At 29.1% G+C, this 27,014-nt stretch overlaps 2 protein-coding genes and 1 long non-coding RNA gene across 3 annotated transcripts; 2 read left to right on the forward strand and 1 right to left on the reverse strand.

The window, feature by feature from the left end:
* Window positions 1–783: 783 nt before the first annotated feature.
* On the forward strand, window positions 784–17,305 carry LOC111040477 (multiple inositol polyphosphate phosphatase 1-like). The gene is made up of 7 exons (XM_022324408.1): window positions 784–1,024; window positions 5,339–5,631; window positions 6,196–6,315; window positions 9,351–9,495; window positions 14,124–14,224; window positions 15,965–16,074; window positions 16,400–17,305. The coding sequence occupies exons 1-7, from the start codon at window positions 811–813 to the stop codon at window positions 16,833–16,835; spliced, it is 1,419 nt and encodes a 472-aa protein (XP_022180100.1). The 5' UTR covers window positions 784–810; the 3' UTR covers window positions 16,836–17,305.
* LOC111040475 (non-lysosomal glucosylceramidase) lies at window positions 16,800–26,302 on the reverse strand. Its single transcript, XM_022324407.1, has 16 exons — window positions 26,151–26,302; window positions 23,447–23,535; window positions 23,152–23,332; window positions 22,911–23,073; window positions 22,701–22,821; window positions 22,223–22,341; window positions 22,028–22,157; window positions 21,809–21,944; window positions 21,601–21,726; window positions 20,042–20,409; window positions 19,825–19,970; window positions 19,591–19,703; window positions 18,199–18,341; window positions 17,419–17,525; window positions 17,156–17,347; window positions 16,800–17,084 (listed from the first exon to the last, which is right to left on the reverse strand). Exons 1-16 carry the CDS (start codon window positions 26,300–26,302, stop codon window positions 16,899–16,901), a joined length of 2,472 nt encoding a protein of 823 aa, XP_022180099.1. The 3' UTR covers window positions 16,800–16,898.
* Window positions 26,241–26,847, forward strand: LOC111040480. Its single transcript, XR_002605203.1, has 2 exons — window positions 26,241–26,355; window positions 26,497–26,847. It is a non-coding gene; the product is annotated as an uncharacterized LOC111040480 (long non-coding RNA).
* Window positions 26,848–27,014: the final 167 nt, after the last annotated feature.

The raw sequence follows: 27,014 nt of genomic DNA on the forward strand, positions 1-27,014 counted from the left end.
TATACTTTCAAAGTTCTAAGCACCCACGAATAATATTTTTAAATTACAACAAAATAACTAAATTCATTAACCAGATCATATAGGTATACGTAAATATCTACCTACAACAAATTTGATGATGGAATATTTCAATTTACTATTTGCACTACGAATATTCTGGTCATAAAATATATGGATGGAAAATAGAGTGAAATTTAGTTTTTGGCCAATGAAAATATTTTAGGTTTATATTTGATGTGTTTATGATAGGCATTTATCTTTACAATAGTTTAACTTTTTTTCACAAGCTGACGTAAGTTCCGCTTAAAATAAACTTGGATCGGATGTTTAAATTTTATACATTTGGTGCTGAGAAACAAAAGATGAATAGAAAGTACATCGCTAGAACCGGATAATGTTATAAGTACTGTTAACTATACAGTTGTAATGGTCGAATGTTGTTGGACACTTGGCCCGGGTGTGAACGTTTTACAGGTAATATTTTAAAATCTATTGTACTTATAATATTTCTGTTGAAGTATTATTACCAAAGGTCTATATTATATTTTATGTATGTTTTGACCAAATCTATGTTAATTATTAGCTATTTTAACTCATAGCTATCATATAATGCGAGCCATTTATCTACATCAGAAATGCATTTGAACTGTAAAAAAAAAAACCGCCTATCGCATCCCCTCTCCCCCGCCAACCAGCGTTAAACTGCCAGTGCAGCGGTGCAACAGCGGCGGCGGCGGCGGCGGTTTCGATGGTTGCGGATCGCAATGTCTATGGCGTCGGCCTCGGCGTTTGCCGCTCAGTGTCGCGACAATGCTGGTCACGGGACGTGTGTTTGCGTTGTCGCTGCTGTTCTCGGCGATGGCCGCGTCCACGGCCGCACTTCCGGCCTGGCCACCGACGTCGCTCAGGCAGCAGACGGACTACGGCCGCGTGTGCTACCGGACCGTCCAAAACCCGTACGTGTACTTCGGCACAAAGACCACTTACGGTGCGGTGGCCGGCAACGACTTGCAGACTCCGCCAGGTGTGTGTATATACCAGGACTTTTTATTCCAACAGGACTTTTCCCGGTCACCCAAGGGCCATTTTATATGGTTCTTTTTTGACCGGCTAAACATAAATAATATACCGTTGTTGGCCGTTTATAATTATCAATTTCAAAGGCGTTCGTGTTTGATCACTCTGGTACACTCGACCGATGGGAAAGACGTGCGCAATAGGAGACGACAGTGTTATTGTTTCAGGCAATAGTCTCCGGAGGGAGAAAATATATTTTAAATTTTTATTTTTTCGAAAGTTTCATTTTTTGATTAGTTTTGTACGAAAAATCACTGCAATTTAAATCCTACAATTGTAGTGAAAAAATGTTATTGTTAAAATGGTTGTATGACATTATCTTAAAGTGGCTAGAGTATAAGGCTTCATAATTTTTAATATACACAGGTACCTAATTTTACACCAATAAGTCAATAAGTAAAAGAAAAATAAAGGTTACAAATATTCTGGTAGACGGTAATCTAATTTAAAATTCATCAATGTAGGGTAGGTACCTACATATATATTCCATTTTTCGTTACTCACTGAGTTGGGTATACAATTTTTTCCCAAAATGGAATATTAAAGCTTATTTGGGTAGCTTCGTCTCTTCATCTCCTCTTTTCCAACCTGGGAGCTACCTGAAATAACAGTAAAAATAGCTGAGGTGATTTTTGAAATTGATGATCTAGGTATACAGAATATATATTTACATAATAGTTAAATTCATTATTTTAAGACATTATATTTATAATATTGGATTATGTCATATTATGAAGAGAATATTTAAGTTGTAAAGCTTTATAATTTATAAGAATAAACTACTATTTATGTCACAAGAATCTTAAGTACTATAAACACATAATATCTATTACATGTTCTTATTAAAGCACTATTTTGAATTCAGAGCGAACTGAAGAATATTGTATACAGGGTGATTCATCAAGTATGATCACCTCCATTTTTTCCTTTAATAATGAATTTATTCATATTCTGAATTTTTGAATTTTTAAACATACTCAAATACCATATTTTTAAATTCTTGAATTTTTTTTTAACTACTTAAGGAGTGTCCTATGGTGATACAAGCTTCTGTTTTTCAAATGAGAACCCCCTCTTTTACTGTAAATTGATTAGTAAATAATTTTTTTGAAAAGTTTGATGTACCACATTCAAAATTCGAATGAGCAGATTCTTAGTTATTAAAATATTTGTATTAAGAATCATAGTCCTCAAAACTGGTTTTACATAAGTATAAAATAGAAGTAAAATTGGATCTAGTATTTTGTATTTAGTATAGGTACTTGGGCCATTTTTAAAAATTATTTATATCGATGGATTAATATTAATGGCTACTATTTTCAAGTCACCATCGCCCCCATATCTTATAAACTCATTACCATGGATGTTTTATACTTAGAACTCAAAGTTAAAGAACTCAAAAACTACTAAAAGTACTACTAAAAGTACGAATTTTGATTTTGATACGTCAAAAATGTCTACTGTATAATTTATAGTTGTATAGAAGTGTTCTCATTTGAAAAACAGAAGTTTGTATCCCCACATAACACTCCTTAATTAGTACAAAAAATCACAAGAATTTGAAAATATGATATTCAAGTATATTAAAAAATTAAAAAAATTAGGTTTTGAATAACTGCATTATTGGAGAAAAGGGGGGTGAGCATGCTTGGTGAATCACCCCGTATAAATATTTATGTGCATTCTTGCTGTATGCATGGGCTGTATATCAAATTAAAAATATAAATGTTAAATTTATAACATAATATCTATGTAGAAATTATGTCTCTATGGTGCATATTATGTACCCATCAAGACCAATATGTCACCCAGCTATAATATATAGCTTATTTACCAACCATTGTTAAATGTTGACACATATTTTGAGTTTTTCAATATCTCCATATTATTATTAAACATGTTTAACTATTACCTAATGGTTATTAGTCGGACGAATTGTATAAATAAACAAAATTAGTGTTATTCTATTTTATGACAAATTTAACATATATCATATTTTAATATATATACTAGTCTTATGCACATCGATAGGTAGGTACGTGAAAACGTTTTATTTGTTTGAAGACTCGAAATAAAATACTTTCATATCAGTGTTTTGAGTACATACCGCATAATTTCTTCAAATATTCCAATTCTTATATTTAACATTTACTTGGACAATCTGACGAGTGACGATTGAAATCTATAAATAAAAAATATTACGTGAGACTGTACGAGACACATATTTTTATAGTTGTATTGAAAAACAATGAAATAATAGGTTCCTTCATGGCTACATTTCATAATACAATTATATACGTAAATACGTATGACAACAGACGTTAAATTTGCAAAGAGTTATTTATACCATGTTATTATATACCTATGATTATTTTCAATTTTTCAAAAAACATTAATTTTGCACAACCTCGTTCTATTCAACAGCAATAATATTCACAGTATTGTATCCTGTAGGTTATTTCTTATTAGTTATCAATACAGTTATATAGGTACTATGCATAATTATGTTGGATAAACATCACATTATTGTTTAGCTACTGAAGTATAGAACTTATTTTACAAATAATTAAAAAAAAACAAATAACTATTTAAAAATGTTTTAACTAAATATAGTAATTGTTTTTCCCAAAATGAAAAAATACAACAACCTTGTAAAATGCATACAATGTACCTAACTTAATTAGAGACGGCGATCTCCAAAATTTTATGATTTAAAATTTTAACATTAAAATCTAATAAATAATATTTTATAATTCTTATTATTTTTCAATTCTGATTAATTTAAAAATAATCAACATTTTGTATTAAATGCCCAATATTATCACTCCTTCACGGATTTAATAATATGTTAGTCTTTACTATGTTATCAAATTAAAATGTTCCTAATAATTATCTACACATTATACTTTATGACAATATAATATGACGAATATTTTTCCACGAATATATTTAGTATTTATGTTTCATTACTTTCTATTATTTACCTATGTTTTCCTAAGAAATTCACTAGAACAATTAGTTATTGTTGACTAAAATGTATATACATATCCTTGTTAACTCTATAGGTACACTGCACCTTTATGAAATAATAATGATAATGAGGAATTGGGAATATATGTTTAGCAATTTGTATTCATACCGACCACTGTGCATAAACAACTGCGCATAAATTCATCACTCGTCAATTATAACTAATTTATACTTGTCTGACAAACTGGTAAAAAATGACTAGACACATAAAACCATAATAATAATGCTTTTCGATTGTGCTTCATTTGTATGATGTTTTACTAGTACATAATATATTTGTATTTTGCATAAATTATTGCCCTGAGCGATCTCGTACATAAATAACATAACCATTGCATTTGCCAAAATTTAATCTCCGGTGATTTTTCGAACCTACACATTTAATGCATTAAATATTCTTCGAGTGACTAATAGTATTTTAGATCTTGGTTTTAAGTTTACCTCCACCCTAAGCCTAAGAAACTCATTGAATATATGTGCTGCAAGGATTTTAAATCGTTAAGTTTTATTATTAGGTTGGCTAATGAACTAAATATAAGTGAGTCTATCAAAGTACAATATTGTGCCCTTGCCCGCCCCATTTTTGAGTATAGGTATATTTTTTGGGATCCTCATACTGCTAGTTATGTGAAGCAAGTTAAACGAGTACAGAATAAGTTTTTACGTTTTGCTACTTATGTTTTAAAAATTCTATGTCCACCTCATGACTACACTCACTAGACAGTGGAAATAATGCTTGGTCTTTCTTCGTTGGCTGAGCAAAAACGAACTACTAGTTATTAGATTTATTAAAGGACTGCTAAACGGTTAAGTTTAATCCATTGAACTAGTTCTGCTAATATTACACATTAAGGTATACCTCGGTGTTCGCTATACATTACCACTCCCTTTTATGTCCCTCATGCCAAAACAAATTACTTAGCTAACGAACCACTTAAAAGGTTAATGATAAACCCAAATGTGGACCATAATTTTTTTCCTTTTTCTTATTTTTAAGTTGTTGTATTACATACTAAATTATGCATGGTTCCTCACCCCTTAAATAAATAGTTCGGTGATTGTTCTTCTATCAAATTTTTTAAACGTTATATCCACTTAAAGTAGCTCTTCTTTGATCTTCATGATATTGAAAGATAAAACACTTAAAAATATTACAGTTATCATCAGAATAGAAAACAAAAATATTATTAATATTTTATTATGTTCACCGCTATCATAAACTTGATTACAGACTGTCGACCGTTGCAAGTGTGGCTGGTATCCAGGCACGGTACGCGATATCCGTCTCGAAAAAAGATCGAGGAACTTAAGAAGTTGAACGAGCTTAAGACAATGATAACAGCCGAATCGACCATGTGCCCAGAGGATATCGTGGCCATCAAGAACTGGAATACAAATCTGACCAAAGACGACCATTATATGCTGCAGAGACAGGGTGTCGAGGAACTCAGGTCGCTGGCCTTTCGGCTTAAAAGACAATTCCCACAGATATTCAACAACCCATACACTGAAGCTAACTTCAAAGTACGTGTAGCGACCCAAATAAATAATAAATTTAACTTTAAAGTAGTATCCATACATTGAGAAAGCTTCAACAAATAATACTTGAATAGAGTAGTAAAATACCTTCTGGTTTACGATAAATGAAAATCAAGCTAAGTATGTACCTATATTCTATACTATTACACTGTTTCCATATTCCGTGTAACCATGTACTTTGTGGTGTTCTGAATTTTCTTGTTATTCACAAAATTAACAAAAAAATATTGTTTAAAAAAACGATTACACTACCTAGTCATTAATAAACACCTATAATCACACAGAGAAATAGGTAGTTCAGTATTTTCAATTATTTAGTATACTGTAATAACTTACTGTAAATCTGTACGGAATGATTCATTTAACGCGAGTCCCTCCGATACTCAATACGTAATAGTCAATTATTTATGTCACATTATCACAACGAGAGAGCTTTACATTTTTACAGTTATAGTTTGACTATACTTCTTTTCACTTTTGAATGAATTATCATGTTATTATGTCATTATGTGTAATATATTAAGTGATTCGACCGTTTTATTTTTTCAGTTTCTGACTTCACATAAACAACGTGCCAAAGACAGCGCCACTGTGTTTTACCAATCAGTGTTCAACCGAAACCCCGAAAACGAATTACCGATCGTCAAAACATCCGATGATAGATTCTACGTAAGTAGATTCTACGAGATGATCTGCAATAATTGTATAACAATACTGCTTATTAATATTAGAATCAATACAGCAGTGAAGGGGACTGGTGATAAGAATACAGAGATTAGCTATGTAGTATAATATAGATTAGGGGTACAGGGCAGTGGTGAATTTTTTTTAAATTTTTACCTCAAAAAATTTAATTGATTTTATATAGCACCCTGCACACATTGCACACATATTATTTACCATGAATTTCGTAAATATGTTACTATACTTACTGTCACATAATGTATGAGAACCCTCTTATGGATTTACCAACTTGATCAATTGAACACCTAAATCTACCACTGTACAGGAGCGTAAGTTATCGGGTCTGTACCCCAATTGATTTTCTTTTTAACATACATTATACATATGTATTATGTTTTTAGGCTGAATACAATAAATTGTATTCAATTGTAAACAATTAATTTTCTGGCTGCATTTTTTCTAGATTTTTACTTTATTGTGCTGATTTTATGTTGTTTTTTTTTATTTTGAGGGGTTGAACTACCAAAAAATATTTTTGCATAGGTAAAATATTTTTTTTTATGACAGTCAGTATAAGCAAACTAAAAACGGCTTGTTTTGAATCTATGACATTTTTCCCTCTCACATTTTGGGTATTTCACCTCCGATAACGGACATTTATTCCTTCACATAAATTGTAAAACCAACAATGTAACTGAATCTTTTACATACTGGTACAATTTTATCATAAGCTGAAATCCAACAAATATAACTAAACAATAGATCATCAATGTACCATGCACTTAAATGTAATTAAGATCATATATCTACTGATAAAATATAAAATAGATTATAATACCCGACATCTGAATATTATTATTATTCCTATAATAAAACACAATAACGTCATAATGATAAACATTAGTCTTATAAGTACTCTTATAGGTATACACTATACACTATACATATAGACATTATTAAGTTTTATTATAGTAAACATTTATTTTATTTTAGGACTATAGGAAGAATATCATACTAAAATTATTATGAATAATATAATTTTCAATCATTTTTTTGGATTTTTAGAAATATATACTACTATTAAAAAACACCAGTCTTAGGTATATGCATGAAACATGTGTACAAATAATACACAACTGTTAAAAATTACAATATAGTTTGTCAGTAAAAACATTTGATAATATAATAAGTGAATAAAAAACATTTTATTGAACAATTTTTAGGTTAGTATAATAAGGCTAATATAATAGGTAAAAAAATATTGTCTTGTAACTTTTAAGTTACTATTATTATTTTTATTATTTTTTGATTGTTGTTTGTTTAACTATTGCTCATAGGCTTATATACAAATCAATATATTTAAATGTGATTAAAATTTGATATTTTATTTCCATTCAACTTTTTTGTTTGAGTACCAGTGAAATCACTATTTTATTTCTAATTTATATTCGTGTATGAGTTTACACTTAGAACTTAATAGCTCTGAATGTTATAGAATCTATTTTATGACCGCGAGTTCTCATTCTAAAAAGGAATCCTTTGATATAAATGTATTAACTAAATAGTCTGAAAATGTGAAGTAATAAATTATAACTTTAAATTTATTAATGAATTTTGATAAATAATAACGTTTGAAAATGTATGAATTGTGTAGGAACCACATAACCTAACCTAGCTATTAGGAGGCAACTAAGTACTATAGTACCCTTATAGACCCTTTTCGTTTACGGTTTATTAGGGGTGCGTCGAGAGGCAACTCGTCTCTAGTCAAGACTTTGGGAGGCAATTTGTATAAAAATTATGAACGTTCTGGACTTCGGGAGACTATTTACCCAAATACTAAAGTGAAAAAATGCATATTAGTGAAATACCCGGATTGAAATGCCCGTTGTCCATATACCCTTTTTTCGTACATAGGTAATAGGTTTCTTCTCATAGATCTGAACGACTGAGCCTCCCCCCTCAATATAAAAGTTATGTATAGGTCATTGATTAAGTACGTACGTATTGAAAATGTTTGGAAAGAAATATGAGTGTTAAACGTTCACTTTGGAGTAAAAAAAGTTGTAAGTAAAATTGAGAACAAAATTGTAAATTTGTAACGATAGGTATAGGTATTTGCTAATTATTTCTACTATTTCGAATTGTGTATATAATATTCTGTATGCACCTACAAAGTAGTAATCGCAGAGTCATTTATTTACGGCTGCTGCGCATATTTCTTTCAGTTCGGGGTGTAATTATTTTTCAGTGGAAAAATGTTTTGCGTATAAAATAATATATTTGAAAATATTTGTTGAACATTATTTAGAAATTAGAATGTGTAAGTTCTAAAATAATATTTCAGTAAGAATCTATTTTAAGTATAGTGGACAATTGGGCATTTTGTATTTTGATCACGCTGTTCAGCCGCGCTTGCCGCATTCCTGTAGGACACCCTATTGGCTATTGTGCTATTGGAATATCTCTAAGCCCTTAATACTTTTCGAATAATTTAGAAATGATTAAAAACGAGTTTTCAGAACTTTGAAATCCTATTTTAGCTTCAAAAACATTTGCTAATTTGGCCAAATTAAAAAAAAGCCTTTAACATCGACCTGATACCATATATGTTACAATTATTTATATCATTGCAATACACTTCAATTTCCATATCATTATAATTGTTATACCCCACGTCTTCCTCTCTTAATCCAGTGAATTATTACACTCAAAGGGTACATCACATGGTGGTGGAAAAGCAAGGCTCCGTGTGTATTCTACTTGTGTTTTTATTATAACTTATAATTCGCATACAAATATGAAATATTTATTAACTATTTCATTAACTTTTATGCAGCTACTATTATAGTGTGTGGCGTGTGTCAAGCACGCATATAAATGATTAATAGTAAACAATTTAAAAATAGATTAGTGAGAATGCCTATAATTATATCTTATTATAATTTAATTTCGGCAAGCACACTATAATGATGATGAATTAGGAATGTTTATTAAATAATAAAATAATTGTGTAATAGCTGTACAAGTGCAAGCAGGTGGAAGACGACGACGACGACACAAAGGGACAAGGAGAAGTGAAAAAGTTCGAGGACGGCCCACTGGTGCGGTCCGTTGTGTCCAGGGTATCTATGGCGATGGGCCTTAAACAAAACCTCAGTTATGGTGAGTATATTTTGTCAACGAGAGGTCAATATTTCAGGCTTGTGCGAAAATAGTAATAATAGATACGGCATTACGCTTTTTCTTTTTTTACAATTATTAATTATTATTAAGTACTAAACACGCGGCTGGAAACTCATTCAACCGCATAACTGTATATATAATAATATTATGTATGCGTAAATATTTAACCCACCTGCTACTTATTAGTACCCAATATCCATTATTCTATTATAATATATTATAATTAAGTATAGATTTTCCGTTGTCTTCGTTCGTCGTTAATGACGACAAATAATAATAATAATTACAACATATTATAATATATTATGGTTCGTATTGTATTTCACATATTTATACCAGTGCCTACCTTCACAACTGACAATGTATACACATAAAAAGGCTACCGACCCCGGTGCAGAGTTTTCGAAAATCGTTCAACAGTGTGTTGTATTTATGATGTGTACATAACGTTATATTTCCACGCCTCTGCCGGCACATGATTGCAAATATAATAGTATGTGTGTATTACTCGACTTCGCCCAGGTTAAAATTAATTGATCTTTCTATCGATTTCTGTTTTGTTTCAGTTGAAATATATTATATTTACACATAGACATAATATAGAGCCATATAATATTATGTCTATGCATACACCTCATACAGTAAAAGTCATCGTTGTAATTGTGTTCAAAAGTACCTATTTTTTTATTTTTTTATACATATTCATAGAGACTTTTATACGCCGTATTTCTTCAAATTGTTGTAGTAATAATATAATCTGTAACAATAATGGCAACCATTTAAATAAACAAACATAAAAAAATAAAATATTCGATTTTTCGTGTCACAAAACTAAATTCATACGTGATCATTGCTTTAGCAACCTATAGGGGTTGATCAAATAAGCTATAAACACAAATGATCAATCGTGTTGTACTAATAAACTCCCGTTGCGTTCCCAGGGGGGTAGAAGTCCGATGAATACCATTGTTTGTGTCTTTGGAATTACCAGTATTAATCACCACAATTCATTTAAATGTAATTAGTTATAACATCCCCCCCTTCATTGAAATTTCCTGAGCATGCCACTCATAAACACCCTCTGAGTAGCGAGGACTCTATTGATATAGCTTTTATTGAAAACAATCCAGCAGTTTTCATCTTTTGAGTATAAACAGGACAGACAATCAAAGAAACATTAATTTTTATTTATGTTGGTGCCTAATATCACGTGTTTTCATTTTTGAGTAATGGGTGCCTACTGCAGTACTCGCCGCCCACCGAATAATCACCGTAATTATCTACATATCTCCACGACACGAGGTCATTGGATTAATTAAACGAATATAATTGAACGGATTCGTTCGATTAATTATTTGATTAACTGCAATAATGGTTATAATGTGCTAACTCCCCTTCCCGGACACGCAGATCCATGTAAGCATAGTATTGTTTTTAATAGCCATTTATTAATTACTAATTGTATTCGACTTAACCCTTCAGTTGTATGTACAATGTACAATAATAAATAACGCACACCGGTTCAAACAAACATTTTTCAATTAGCATAAGAACTTGGCCGTTTATTATATTAACAGCGACTCGTCAAATATTAATGGAGTGGAGTAGGTACTGAGTGACGGATTTAAGGAAAAGGGCTCATAGTCTGTAAACATTAATAACTTACCAAAAAATAATTACTGAAGGTTAAAGCAACATTTTCGTTTTTTAATAAATATTATGAGTTAAATTACTTTTGATTATCATTAAATTATATACAATAGTTAACTTTTCGCATTAATTTGATAGGAAACTGTCTATAAAATGTATAATCAAAATTATAACTATGAAGTTTTAATTTAAGTGAAATATTTAAATTGCAAGAGAAATTGTACACAGCATATTTAAAGACGAACAAAAAACTTTACTTAGTTTTAAGCTCGTAAAGCTTCTCCTTGCTTACTGTTCTTATTATAGGTATAAATTATCTGTCATTAATAGTATTTGCAATCACTAATATATACATTCAAAATAAATACACGCATACGGATATAAGTACATAGTTAATATTTGAGTAGGAACCCGTTACACGTCATGCAATGCAGTTATTACTTTGACTTAGTCAATAGGTACTATAAATACCACGGAAGATGTACCATAGTGCAAAGAGAAGGTTCTTCTCAGTCTCCTTGACTATATTATATACTATAAAGTATCGATTTAGTTATATTATATTATAATATACACAACAAATACATTTTAGACATCGAATTGATCATTTGAATGTACAAAATACGATAAATAAGTTTGCAATACAAACACATTCTGTCAAAAAACCAGCTGTAGCGATCATCGTGTTCGTCGCGCCAAAACGCTAAAACGTTTCGAAAACTAAAATAAAAAACCATTTTACATTCTTAAACAATGATGATTTATCATGACAGTTCGGTCAGCACAATATTATATTAACGAATACTTGTCTGCAGCGGGTCAACTGCTATCAACGTTTATTGAAAACAAAAGTACTATTGTCCATGACGTATATTCGTATGTACTTTGTTTATTTGCAGGGCGTTGAACTCTTCAGCAATTATAGGTGACCAGGTAGGTGTACAAGTGTTAACTGTTGGCAACAAAAATATATATAGGGTTTATTTATTTGGTTTTCATACGGTATATGTGTCCTGTATAGTATGCCGATTGACGCGATATATCAGGACGCAATAGTGTGCAAATAATAAGTAGACCAGCTCGAACATTGTTATTTGTTTTTATACTTTCATTAACATTTCCGCGTAAGGGTTATCACACAAAAAATATCAAATACCAGCAAACTTAATATTTTATTTACGTACCCGGGTGGCCAAGTGGCGAGTTTAATATAATATTGTTGGAAATGTGCCTGTAGTAGGAAAGAATTATTTATTATTTGAGCAAGACCAATGGTGTATTATAATATTATACGGGACGAGTCACGAGTGTACCTAAGTTCCCACACTAGACATAACAGTTAGACATTACTCATGTGTAAAGGCCGGATTTGTATGCATTTTAAATTTTAAAATATGTATGCAAACATGCACTAAAAAAATTCAAAATATGCAAGAAAAAGATGCAATAAAAAATTTCAATTTTTATTACATTTTATATTTGATTTTAATTTTACAGTGATTATTATTTATTAGTTTTATTAAAATTTTCATAAGCAAAAAGTAGGATGTATAATATAACAAATGTGTAATACAATAATGTAATGTGTTAAATTGTAATTTAATTTTTAATCATTGATACATTCTAAAAAATATTTTATTAAAATTAAATAGTAGATACATTAGTGATATACTGATATAAATAGGAAAAAAGTACGAACAATTTAATGTAGTATGTTAATTGAAAAAAAACAATAACCTAACCTATTTTTAGAGTCCGAATATTCTTTGAGATTTAAACTATTTGATATTAATATGTATAAACGTGCCTATAATCTATTTTTATTTTTCCTCAACACCTTTTTAGATCGTTAGGTGTATATTTGTACGGTTTTTTTGTTAAAATATGAAAAAATATGCAAAACATGCACAAACGTCAGAATATGCAAAAAATATGCACTATACAATTTTGATACTTAATCAATCAAGTAACGATCTGTGGACACTCATTGACTGCATATATATATGATGTTGAAAATAGCAACATGCAATTTTATGAAAAATCCGATCTTTACTCATGTAAACGCATTTAAGTACCTATATAAACACGATTCTACAAATTTCATAGTATATGTACTTGATTCGGGGTTCCAATAATGATTTTAAATGAAACGTTGCCTGACATTCGTTTACTTTCGTGCTATTATGATATGTATACAAGTCAGAACTAATTAGTTGTGCACTTGAACTGATCGTTTTTATTGAAAAGAACGCTTAATGATGATCTCAATATAGCAGTATGTTACAGACTAAACGTATTACACTTGTAAAAATGTTCCGACTTGTAATACATTTTGGTACGATCGTCGTTTTACCTTAGTGTACAGTAGAATATGCTCTTAGTTATACATTAATACCTAAGCTAATTTGTATGACATTATTTAAATTTAATCGTATGCTTTATCTACAAAATTTATTTCATCAACTTTTTATATTGATAATCTTATGAATTTGTTTGGATAAATATTTCTTTGAAACATTTTTAAAACTTCAATAATTATCTTCAATGTACTAGGATATGGATTAAAATGATTAACAATTGAATTGAATTTGTCATGGGAACGAATACATAAGTATTCGTAGTAAAACTTCTATTGGACTGACAGTTAGCAGTTTAGCACTAGCTCTAATTAGTAATTAATTAGTCACTTAATAATCGTAAAATTCGTTTAATTTATTATGTTATGGTTTTTTAGCCATAAATATTTATACAAATATATGTGGGTACCAGCCACATTCCTAATTTCTCATATTCATATTAAATTCTTGTGAAAGCACTATAAGGTTTGAATTGTATGGTAACTTCCTAGAGCTTGACCCTAATAAAAATGGCACCGCCATGTTTGTGTAGTCCCTTAAATAATATTAATGGTGAATACAATTGTATAGGTAAGTATAATTGTTTTTTTTTCTTTTAAGAAAATGTTTCGCTGATGTTGGAATCGTGCAAGTACGAGAAAGCTTGGTACATACAGTCGCGACCAGCATGGTGTGCCGTGTTCACGCAGAGCGATTTCGAAGTAAGTCTGCAATATAAAATTATTAATTATTATGAGGTGTCATCTGTGTAGTGCACAATATCATTATTGTATACCAGTCTATTGTGCGACCGACCAAAGTTATTTTTTTACTTCTACACTGATACATATATACCTATGTATTTTTTAGAGTTATCTACAACCTTCAATTGTTTGTGTATTTGAATATAGTCCAGAAGTGACTAAACTTTATCAAAAACCACTTGACAGATTTTGGAAAGTTTTTCATTTGTTCTTGGAGATATCAGGAAAGTCTAGAGGGCAATTTATGTACCACGTTCAATTTATATATCAATTAATGATATATCCACAGGCGAATTGTCCATCTCGGTCTCGTTAGTTCACAAAACGAGGTACGCCCGTGAACTGAGGTACATCAAAACCAAGATACATCTACCACTATATAGTGCTATATTTAAAATGTTTCGTTTATTCAAGGGCCAAGTTATACAGCTAAAATTGTATGTACTGGTTCGAAATTAGTGGACCCTTTTCAATAAAAGTTGTATCATTAGAATCCTTGAGGATTGTAGGGGGTTTATAGTTTTTTTTTAAGCTCCCGTAGGTAGCTAAAGAATAACTTGTGCGAGATATTTTTTCAACTTACGGAAAATGCTTTTTTTTGTTTTATCTAAATGGTTGTCATTGGTTACATATTATACTATTATTATAATAATTATAAGAAATATGGCATATACGTTTTTTACAAATATATTTATTAACAAAACTTATGGTAAAAATATACCCAACTGACCAAATCATTCATCACTTACAATTTCTATGAACATATGTTGAAAACATTAATTCTATTTATACTAAAAACAGTAAAAACCCATCCCCTAAACATTATGCATATCGATATTGGTAGGTCGCACGCTAGACCAGAAATTACCTATTATATTTTTATTGTCAGTATGATCAAAATAAGGATGAATTTAGGACGGCGCTCTGTATAGGCAATTTAAGGCCGACAAATATTATATTTTAGAATAATTCAGTACACGGCTGTATAGTAGATAAAACCATTAAATTTATAAATATTATTAACATTTATAATCAATGATAATAGTATGATCCCTACTATAAATCTAAGACAGCCGTGATTCAGTCATTTTAAATATTATTAAATACATTCATTACTTTACACATGGATAGAGTTATAACTTATAATCCGACCGGAGACCTAGTCAACCTAGTCCTTACATACTTTACGTAAGCTTTAACAAATCCACAGAACGTTCATCTATGAGTATAACATTACTACCAGAATGATATCCAATGATTTCTCACTAATTATCAGTTATCAGTTTATCACTACTCTTCTAAAATTTGAAATTATATAATAATTGTAATTTGAAAGCGCTCTAGAACTGTAGCAGTAGTCGGTAAACGGCCATTATTTTATTTAAATAAGACTAAAAGATTTTAATTTTTATCAAACACGGCCCGATAAATTTTTTAAATTTTGAATGCGACCCCAGAGTTCAAAATGTTGTCAACCACTGCTCTTGCAACTCGGGTAGTTGGATGTTAAAATTTTGACTTACATTTATTTGATTAACACTTAAATTATAATGGATTTTAGACTTAACTGTTTTGTTTCATTTCACAGTCTAAAGAACTTATTATATTATAAAATAAATAATAATATATATGTTATAATGTCACTTGTCACCACTATCTTGAATTTGTTGACAATAATGTTTGTTTTTTTTTCTTAAGATCCTTGAATACATAGATGATCTCAAATATTACTATGATAATGGTTATGGAAATCCCATTGGAGAAAGCATGGGATGCCCTATTGTGAAGGACTTGATAGACAACTTCAAGTATGAGCATATTGGATTGTTGTTTAATAATAAATTAATAACACAACTGTTGAATTAAGCATAAGATTTACATCTTATAGGGGACAGGTATGTTTCTACTTGAATCAAACATAAGCATTTTTAGAATTTTAGAATGAATCAACAAAACATTTATGTAATATGTAACAAAATATACAACTAAGTTTAGTCAGTAATGTTTATGCTCTGAAAAAATAGCAATATACCCATACCCTAACTTAAATTATATTATCTTATGCTAAATACAACACAAACATTAACATTAAAAATAATAATGTAATAACAAAATACCTTATTAATTGTATAGGAACCTTGCTAGAGGAAAACAAGGACCATTAGGAATATTTTACTTTGGACACTCACCCAACGTTTTAAGCGTAGTTGCCAGGTTGGGCATCGGAAAAGATAATACTCCATTACTGAGTACAAACTTTGAACAGATGAAAACTAGAAAATGGAGGACATCATTCATAGATCCATTTGCATCAAATGTAATAGCAGTGTTCTACAAATGTAGGGACGGAAATAAAGCAATGATTTTGCTCAACGAACATGGCATACCGATGGGTAAAGATGATTGCCGAACATGTCCATGGGAACCAATTGAAGCACAATTTAATGCAATTGTCTCTAATAATCAATCATGCAACTTAAATATGTGTAAAAACTCTGCAGTATTATCCTCAATAAATTTAGTCATAGTCATATTTGCATACGTAATACATATTTTGCTATATATTTAAAAAATATTTTTACTTTTATCTCATAATATAAAATTGAACGTAAATGTAATACTATCTTAGTAGTTAGTCTTTGTTTAAATTATCCAGTGCAACTTGAATAGACCATATACTCAGTGGTCTCATATAACCAACAGAGCGATACGCATTTTTAGAATAAATTGCTTCTGGTGTTTGGTACGCCATGCCAATATTATAATAAACAGTATTATAAATACCCTTAGCCGTGTTAAAACCTTCTTCGCGCAAACCCTATGAACAAATATTGATTATTAACATAATATACTTCATTGTAATATTATAATTCACAATATAAAACTAACGTGGGAGATCATTAGAGAGGACAAGGCATATGTAACTCCTGTCCAAACTTCTTCACTTTGCACAGAAAACGTGTCTAGATTTCCATCAGGCATCATGCCATTCACAGCTCCCATTTTTCCATTGTTGAACCCAAGCACATTCATCTTGTAAATTGTCTGAAGAGCCTTTCTGACTCTATCGACTGGAAGTACCTAAAAATAAAAACATAATTATTTGATAAAAATGTACACATTAAATGGAAAAATCTTGTACAATACATTACCTCTTCGTTTACACCACAACATTTCAAATACCATTCCCCACATAATTGATCAGCCATAATTGATTTTGAATGGTGCTGACCAGATGAATCAAAATCGAAATATTCACCTGAAAAAATAAATGTTCCAATATTCTAATTCTGTTCAGTATTATATAACAAAATGTTAATTATTTTAGTATCAAAATATTCATTGATATACATGTGATCAACAAATAATGTACAGATTGTCAAAATGTTGTACTAATAATTGTGACAAATAAATATTAACTGATTTTTAACAAAATATTATATAGGAGATAAAACATCTAGTTTTAATTTTTCTTATAGAATGTATATGATAGTTATATGTTTATTAATTGTTGTAATGAAGTATTGTAATTAAAAATAATACACTGCAGTACATTTTTGAAAATAAATACATCATTTTTTAAATATTTAATTAGTCTTATATATCTTAATTTTTATCATAATCTAACCTTCTATTCTTTCTATTTTTAAATGACAACAAGGGAGGATCTGTTTAATCATTGAAAATACATTTTTGGCCATTGTTTATTATAAAAGTCATAAAACTCTCAACTGATCTTAAACTAACCAGACTAACAGTGTATAATTTATGTATACATTATATCTTTGAGGCTTCACATTATATACATCAAGGTACACTTATCTGCTTATCTGTCTTGTGATTTATAGATTATAAATAAATTACGAAATCAACTAACCATCACAACACTCAATGCTTTGACGATTAATATGATTATAACTAAAAAAAATTACCATTCCATAAAGCAGCATTAAATGACTCCTTGGCTTTATTTAATATAGTTGAATATTTTTCACTGATATCATCTTGTTTAAGAATATTAGATATCTGAACAGTGCAATAAAGAGCAGCTAACCACAGACCTCCACAATAAGCACTAAAAATATAAGTATTTATAGTTATTATATAGTTTAGTCGCTCATCAATCAAATTTGAAATCCTCAGAGTCAACAAATTGACATTTTTAAGAAATTATTTTTTTAGCGTATCAAATTTTTTTGGATTCCTGTTTATACTATTTACTAACTACAGTAGAAACTCGATTAACCACCACTGTTGGGACAGGGACTAAAAGAACAGAATAATTTAATTTAAAATAAAAAATTGTGTAAAATATGTCCAATTACACTGTTAGATAAGTAGATGGACATGAATCTTTACCCCAGTCCCTAATGATAAAATGTCCTTACTTAGACACAAAGCTGGGCACTAACTAGTTAGTTTTAATGCATATTAAGTTTATAACTTAAGTATTTGAATAGAATAATCTTATCTAACTCGTTTATTACAATAAGTAACTAGTTTTTTTTGTAGTTTTTTTTTTCATTAAACAAATCCAAATGTTCCGCAAAACTGCTGAATGCCAATTATTAGTAGGTATTTATAGCCATGATCATAAATTTTATTATTAATTTTATAACAATAAATATTGAGTATTTTTAATTTTACAATAAATACGTATCTTTTGTTATATTATTTTTATTAATTATTTATATTAGTTATACAATGCACCTGTTTCTTTTAAAACACATTAACCACGAAGCCTATAATTATAATGGCCAATAGATGTATATATGATGCAAATATAATATCATACAGTTTGTATATTCCTTATTTTGTAATACATTCAGTGTTCTAATAACTGATATTCCAATTTGTTTCTAAGTTATAAGGGTAATTAGTATTAGTACCTACTACCTACCTACTTAAAAGTTGAGACGTTAGATCAAATTATCAGTTAGGTCAGTCACCAATAATTTAGGTAAGATATCGAGACACCAAGTAATTAATTCATGTAATACTAAATATATTCTGAACATACAGGTTTTAAATTTATATTTTAAAATCCATGCTTCTAACATCTACTCCAACTTAAGTCACTATTTTCACCAATCTAACTTCTAACAAATTTGGAAATTTAGAAAATTTCAGAAACTAACTTATATCCTAACTAAGTTAATTTTTGTAACAATGTAACTTAACTTTGACTAGTTGAAAAAAATGACTAGCTTGCCCAGCTTTAGTAAGACAATATCAATTTTTTTTATTATAATTTGAACATTTTTAAGGAACTTTTTTCTTTCAAGTAAATCAAGTAAATGAATATTTAAAAAAACGATTATTACCTAATTCCAGTCATTATCCATGTGTCAAAAGTTTGATCGGCTGTTCCAGAATTTTCAATCATTCCATCGCCATCAGTATCCCAAGACAATGATTTTTCCATCACATTTTTTATCTATGTATAAGTAAATTATTATTTATTTAAATTTATTGTAGGTACAACATAGAACACAAAATATTTTTTTCTCATAACAATAAAAAATAAACTGTTTGGATAAATATTTAAATTTAATTACTTGTGGATACATATCAGCCAAATACTTGTTATCACCAAACAAAATGTAATCTCTGTAGCATTGCAAAACAAATTTTAAATTAAGGTCACGCCATTCAGAAACATTGTGTACTAAATAAGCATTCACTAAGTTAAACGGGTCTTCCTCTATAAAAAAACAACATAATTTATGAATTTAAAACCTTTTTACAAAAAATAATTAATTAATTAAAACGAACCTGGATCGCCAAGATCGTGTGGTACACTATATTTATATTTCCGTAAACCTCTGGTACCACAGGACAAGTGTTTTCTTGTAATATTCAATGCATTGTCAATTGTATCTCTAAACTTGTATTGTATGCATGCTTGTAGTTTAGGCCATAGTTTTGCTAATGTAAAAGATGCATAAAAATGTACATCATATGTATTGTACATTCGATACTCATGACCTTCCAAATATCCAAAATATCCATATTGGTATCTTGGATCTGTAACATCTAACCGTTCACAATCTTCTTTGAGAGGTAACAACCAAATAGTTCCTCCGTCGGCTACAAAATAAACTTCATTGAATATGGCACTTTTATACCAGTCAGGTAGTAATCTAAAATAAAAATTACAAAAAGGAAAATTATTAATAAATATTAAACACACACAATACAGATTACAGCAGAATCTCAGTAATCTGGTCAATAATTCAACATGTTCATCACTCGGGTCTTATTTTATGAGAGGTTAATTCAAATTATCCAACTTTAAGAATGAACCCAAGTGTATGAATACATATCAAATTATTATACTGATTATTATGTGAATTCAATAGTTTTTAAGTGTAGTTCAATCTTTTTTGCATGTTATATATTCTGTTATAACTATTGTAGTGGTGGTTTTGATATGAATTTTAACATGAGAAGACCAAATAAATACACTTTTGTCTACTACTCTAACACAGTAACACATTTATCATAGACTATATAAAAACTAAAATAATATAAAATATATAGTAAAAATTATTTCAATATCATTGGTTATGGACAATGGTCAATGGAGAAAAAATTAGTAAGTGCCCAGTTATGACTTATTAGTTATTATGATGAAATCACTATAAGATGAGGTACAGCTTGTGTATCTGCATATCAGTTACAACAACACACAGTGCAGTGCGACCCCCCGCATGGCTAGTAACGCAGCTATATGCAATGTACCTGAATCAACAGCTAAAAGTGTAGAGTTGGTAGGTTATGGCCACCTCGGCTAGTGTTTTGCAAATGTGATATTCATACTATTTTACATGTTTACGCATGTGTGCGTAAATGCATCTCGTGTATATCAACTTGGCAACGGCAACTACCACCTTGTTGAGTATGAAACCTCTAATGGTGGGGGAACCAGGCTTAAATAGCAATGGCTTTATAGCTTATAAAATTACAACTACGTATCAATAAAATAATTTGTATTGATTTTTTTTTTCCTGAGAGAATTTATGCTATGTAACCTAATTTGTGATGTTGATTTTTTTTTTTATGTCTAATGAATGTATTAAAACAAAAGATTTGTTTATATTTTCAAATTAAAAACCATTTAATATACCTATCACAATATTTTGTACTTACTTAATTAAAACCAAAATTATACATTGTATACATTTTTTTTCTGTTTTGGGCTGCTTAGATTATTAATATATGTTTCTGTGTTAAAGGGCTTGTCCCGTAAAAAATGTTAATAAATAAATAAACAAATACAATTAATTTTAAACAAATTTGAAATTGATATAAAATTTATATTATGTACTTACGGATTTTTTAAAATAGGATTTTGCCATTTTTCAATTTCTTGTTCCCATTTTTTAAAGTTTTGCATTGAATAATGCATTATTTTAGGGCCAGCTGTTCCATTATTGTCAAAAAACTTAGTATAGTACCTTAAAAAATATAAATTAAGCTTTCAATGTTCTAACATATATATTATAGAATAATATAAATTGCTAATTAGATATAATTTACCTGAAATATTCTGTATTTGATTTAGGAAACTTAATCTTAGGCATATCTATAAATAATCCAAATTCATATGTCATTGATGTATTTGGGAGTAAACATTGTTTTAAACAAACTGCACTAGCAACTTCTTCATCTCTCGCTAAAAGAGTATAAATAATTCATATTAATGTATTTATCCATTCAATGTTTGTCGATTGGTATTAAATATAATATATTACTTACAGTATATATTACTTGGCCCAGTTGGCCCTAATTGCATATCTCTCAACTCTCCAAACAAATTTAAGCTTTTTGATATGGTCATACCATTGCTTTTTGGATCAAAATTTAATTGACTGAATGATGCACCTTCCTTTTGTAAAAATGTTAATAATTTCAAAATTAAAAATCAAATACTTGAACATTTAATTTGATTACTTTTATTAATCCACCAATAACATAGGTACACTTCATTTCTCTAAAATAATTGTGAATCAATGAACCAGCAACCTCAGTACCATCTTCGTTTAAGTTGAACGGTTCACAAGTAGGTTGGTCTAAAGAATTAAAACAAAAAATCTCATAGTTAAATGGGAAATGAATAATATTTATATTACAGTAAGACATAATAGTTTCATAGAAAATAACTAATTTGTATGTTTACATCATTTATCAAGCAATAATCTCTGAATAATATTGACTATTTATGAAATAATAATATCAAAATATATGAGTGAAATAAGGTATTATCATTTATAACAGAAGCAGTTTTTAATAAAGGCTTTATGGTAGCTATGAATTAAAGAAAACATTATGAGAATACATTTTTCTATTTATCACAAATCAATTTGTAAGACTTTGAAATTAGATTTTTGGTATTAATTTAAAATTAAAAAAAATTTAATATTGTATTCACCTGTATTATATACTGGAACGCCGTTACCACTTGCAAACGTAAATGTTAAGCTTATTGAATATTGTTTATCGCTATTATTTTCTACTGTCCATATGAAAACACCACCTGGGATACAACTATCCTATAATATTAGGTTATACAATGTAGGTGTTAAATTAAATTATACTAAATATTTTACAAAGCTAAATAAAATACAATGGTATCACATACTTTATAGTTATGTGGAATAATGGGTGAAATTTGCTTGCAAATTAGTTTGATATGAAATTCTGGAATCAAATATTCGGTCCATGATCTTGGATAGAGACCAGTGTACTTACATTGATTTGATGGAAAATTCCATTTCCAATTGTACAATGTTTTGTTGTTAGACCTAAATTGTTTAATATAGAAAATTAAATGATAGAAATGTTATTTACATATAATATAAATAGTACACATTTATTCTTACTCCAGACATGACAGAACATTATTGTATACAGTAATATTTTCGCTATCTTGAATATTAACAATGAACTGATTTGCTTGAACAGTTTCATACTCATACATGCCAGGCACAACTTGATAACGACAAAACTCTCCTTTAAATCCACGACCTATGGTTCCACCTCCAATACCACCCAAAGGTACACCTGAAAACATAAAATAATCAAAATCAATTGTTATGTTATGATTATTCTCATACAAATAAGGTTTAACCAAAGCGTTAAATTAATAATTTCTTAGATATAAATAAAAATTCTTACCATACATGTGCTTAGATTTAATTGGAAATAGAAAATCCATTATTGGTTTCTGGCCTTTTAAATAACATAATAGCATGTAAAATACATACCTGGAAAAAATAATTTAAATAATAAGTTTCAATAAAAATAATAAATTTGACCAAACATCAAGTAATATTTTATTCTTTAAAATATATTCATTCAATGACAAAAGTTTGTTCATTGTGTACACTTGTAAACTGGTCAAATACATTATTATTTTGATTTTTTTTTTTAATAGCATTTTAGTTTTATGCAATTTTTTTTTTGTTATAACCTTTTACAGCCACAAAAGTAATTTTTTTAACTTTGAAAGTGGTTTTTGATAGGACATTGGATTTAATTGATACTTAAGGGAAAAGTTGAAACTCCAAGTACTTTTCATTTTATAGAGAAATCAGAAAAAAAAATTAAAAGAATAGAAAAACAGGACTTTTCTATTTAAACTGTGCCATCAGACATGGTAAAGAATCACACCGAATCAAATTGTATTATAGTTTCTTATTTATTTAAACTACAATAGGTATTATACATCTTTATAATTATAATTAATATTAAAGATTTAAAAGGTACCTATAAGGCTATAACTAGGGCTGTGAATTTGTGGGAGAGTGCATTTTTTTGGGGTGATTGTGAAACGTGGCTTTGTAAGTATATAATTTGAATTATGTAGCTACAAATAAATTTAGGCAACTTTTATTTTACAATTTTTTTACATTTTTAATTGTTTAGGTCATTTTTATGAATTTTAAAGTCATATTTTCCTTTTTTAGTTAATTTTCCAGTATTTTAAATCAAATTCCGTCAATTGATGGAAAAAATGTTTGAAAAAAAAATTTGTTTTTGTACACAGGCTGTATATACGTCGATAAAATAAGGGAATTTCTAGATAACTACATAAGTTATTTATTTCTAAAATGTTTAAAAAATGTTTCAGGTGAATAGCATTAAGTACAGAAAATTCAAATTCAATCAACATTTTTACTATTTTTTTTTTATTAAATAAACACTTTTTTATGCATGTAACGTATTAACGTTTAATATCCTGTACCTAATATTAATATAAATATAAAAATTAAATTAAAAACCATTATAATGAATTTTATACAATAATTTTTGGCATTTTATATTGCATTTTTTTGCCTTTTTTTAAGGTACTTTAGTGCATTAAATTTACAGCCCTAGCTATAACAAACTAAACATGAATAATATCCCAAACCAACTATGATAATGTCATTATTTTAAAAATTATTGTGAACTTTACAAAGTTTTAAACAGATATACGTGAATATACGTTTCTACATTTCAAAAATAGTTATTTGGTATTTCTATTTAATGTCCCAATAATAATTAATAAGTATAAAATCAGGGACCCCAATTCCCATAATGAGGCCGAGGCTCTATCCATAATAGCAGACTAGTGGTTCGGGCATGTTCAACTCTAATTATTATCAAATAATGTAACTAACTTATAAGTTAACTGAATATGTATTTAAAACATTAAAACAATTAGGTAATAATGAGTAATGTGTCTTTACTCATTATTAATTGGTGAATTACTAATGACTGATGAGTTAAGTAGTTAAGTACTTAGGTAATATTAATATTTGTAGATCTTGAGGTTTATCTAATTTGTTCTATGAATATTTCTTAAATACCATATTACATAATACCATTTTTTACAAATGCTATCAGGCACTCTATTTTATAAGGTCATTCAAACACGTTCAAAATATCAATAATTATCAATTTATAATAATACAAAAAACTTCTTTTTTTTAAGTTAAGACATGATAGCATTGATAAAATATAAAATACCCTTGAAGGTACACTACTTAATCAAAGGTATGGTTACCCGATGAAATTTTGTTTTTAATGAAAAATCAATTTCTTTAGTTATATAAAACTGAGTATCATATTTAATAGTTTAAATTGTATTTATTGCCTTGAATATAAAAATATTATAAAACATAATACGGCAATAGATATATGACGAAGTAAAAGAATAAAAAAGAATAACTATCTTTTAACACTTTTTTTTTCATGTATCAAAGTGAATATAATCCCACAGTCGCAAATATCGTTCAATATTTTGGAGGCTGAAGCCCTACTATAATTTTGAACAAGCTTAAAAAAAATTTAGGAATTGTTTGGGGAACTTAGTCCACTATTTGCGCCTATGAATATAACTAATGTTAGTATTACACTATTAATAACCAACAAAATAATTTCTTTTTACAGTAACTTAATTAGTTTATTTTTTACCTTAAGCTTTTTTTATAAGTTTTTGTTAACATAATTTTAAGTTTAGAATGTTATCTACGCATTAACAAATCTATTAATCTAATCTTTTCTGAAAGAAATCAACAATACTGAAAAAGTACCAACATTGTGATTTTATTTACTATCAAAATGTATTCGAGTGCCACCTACCTCAGGCCCACGTTCAATGGATTTGCCATCCCTACTCAATACTATAAGCAAAAATACTTTTTGCCCACTGCAACCGGTTAGCGGTTTAGATTATAGTGCGGACACCAATTAATCATCACCCCTAGTACAGTATGGGGAATAAAAAAAAAAATCAAGAGGACTAAAACAATTCAAGGATCCAAGGCTTAAACCAATTCGGTCTGCAGGTTTTCCGTCTCGACCTAGTTGATGAAACGTCCAAATGATATTATACCTAACGATCAGTGGTAGTAACTGCAAGATCTGCTTGATCCTCGGCATGTAAGACGGCGTTCTGGGATCGGGGAATTTGTGATCGAAATCCACCTTCCAACCGTACTCCGGCACGCCGCCTTCATCATCGTTGACATTACCGCAAACCGACATGGCGTAGGGTCCGGTGCAGCGAGCGTACGTGTGCAATGTATACCGTGGACTAAGTACGTGTACCGTTATTGAGGAAATTACATGTTGTCTAGCCAATAGCCATGATATGAACTATAATTGGTATAACATAATGAATCTTTTTTTTTTTTATCGGTGTTGTCGAAATTATCGTTTTTTTCGCACACCGAACATAGACAAGTGCCGGCGTGTCGCAGAGTGTCGAGACTCGAGAGTTCAAGAGTTCGAGGCGGACTTGATAGTCGATAATCGATATCAATAAGAATTATTGATAAGGCCCCCACTACGGAACACGGAGACAAATGACAATGAGAAGTTTTTATTATTCATGCGGTCTCGTCATCAATAAATATTTAATAAATATTAAATACTGCAAAATTCATATGTAAATTGTAGATCGCCCCTTACAATTTTTTTCATTGACTTAACTATAGTTTATTTTTTTATATATATTTTTTAAACTTTGACACTTTATTTCAGAGAGACCTCTGATAATCGTTTGTTAATAAACTAATTATTTGTATTAATTGTTTGAGTTTAAGTAGCTGAGTCTTATCTACAGAGTACAGGCTCTAGTTCCTAAGCTAAATTATTTATATTAATTATTTTGGGGGTGCTTAAGCGTTTTGTTACATTATTTTACCTAGTCCGAGTGAGTATTTTACAGTATTTTACAAGTTTAAAAAAAAAATAT

This window comes from Myzus persicae, unplaced genomic scaffold, assembly GCF_001856785.1.
Source record: "Myzus persicae strain clone G006 unplaced genomic scaffold, MPER_G0061.0, whole genome shotgun sequence".
Lineage (NCBI taxonomy): Eukaryota > Metazoa > Arthropoda > Insecta > Hemiptera > Aphididae > Myzus > Myzus persicae.

Bases quoted from the DNA above. Each gene is read 5' to 3' on its own strand.
- LOC111040475 (XM_022324407.1), bottom strand. From the start codon at position 26,302: ATGTCGGTTTGCGGTAATGTCAACGATGATGAAGGCGGCGTGCCGGAG. The intron at 18,342-19,590 runs GTAATAATCGTT...TTATATTTTTAG, and splicing joins TGGATAATGACTGGAATTAG to TGCTTATTGTGGAGGTCTGT. The intron at 17,348-17,418 runs GTAATGTATTGT...TTTTATTTTTAG, and splicing joins GTTGTGGTGTAAACGAAGAG to GTACTTCCAGTCGATAGAGT.
- LOC111040477 (XM_022324408.1), top strand. From the start codon at position 811: ATGCTGGTCACGGGACGTGTGTTTGCGTTGTCGCTGCTGTTCTCGGCG. The intron at 9,496-14,123 runs GTGAGTATATTT...TTTTCTTTTAAG, and splicing joins TAAACAAAACCTCAGTTATG to AAAATGTTTCGCTGATGTTG. The intron at 14,225-15,964 runs GTAAGTCTGCAA...TTTTTTCTTAAG, and splicing joins TCACGCAGAGCGATTTCGAA to ATCCTTGAATACATAGATGA.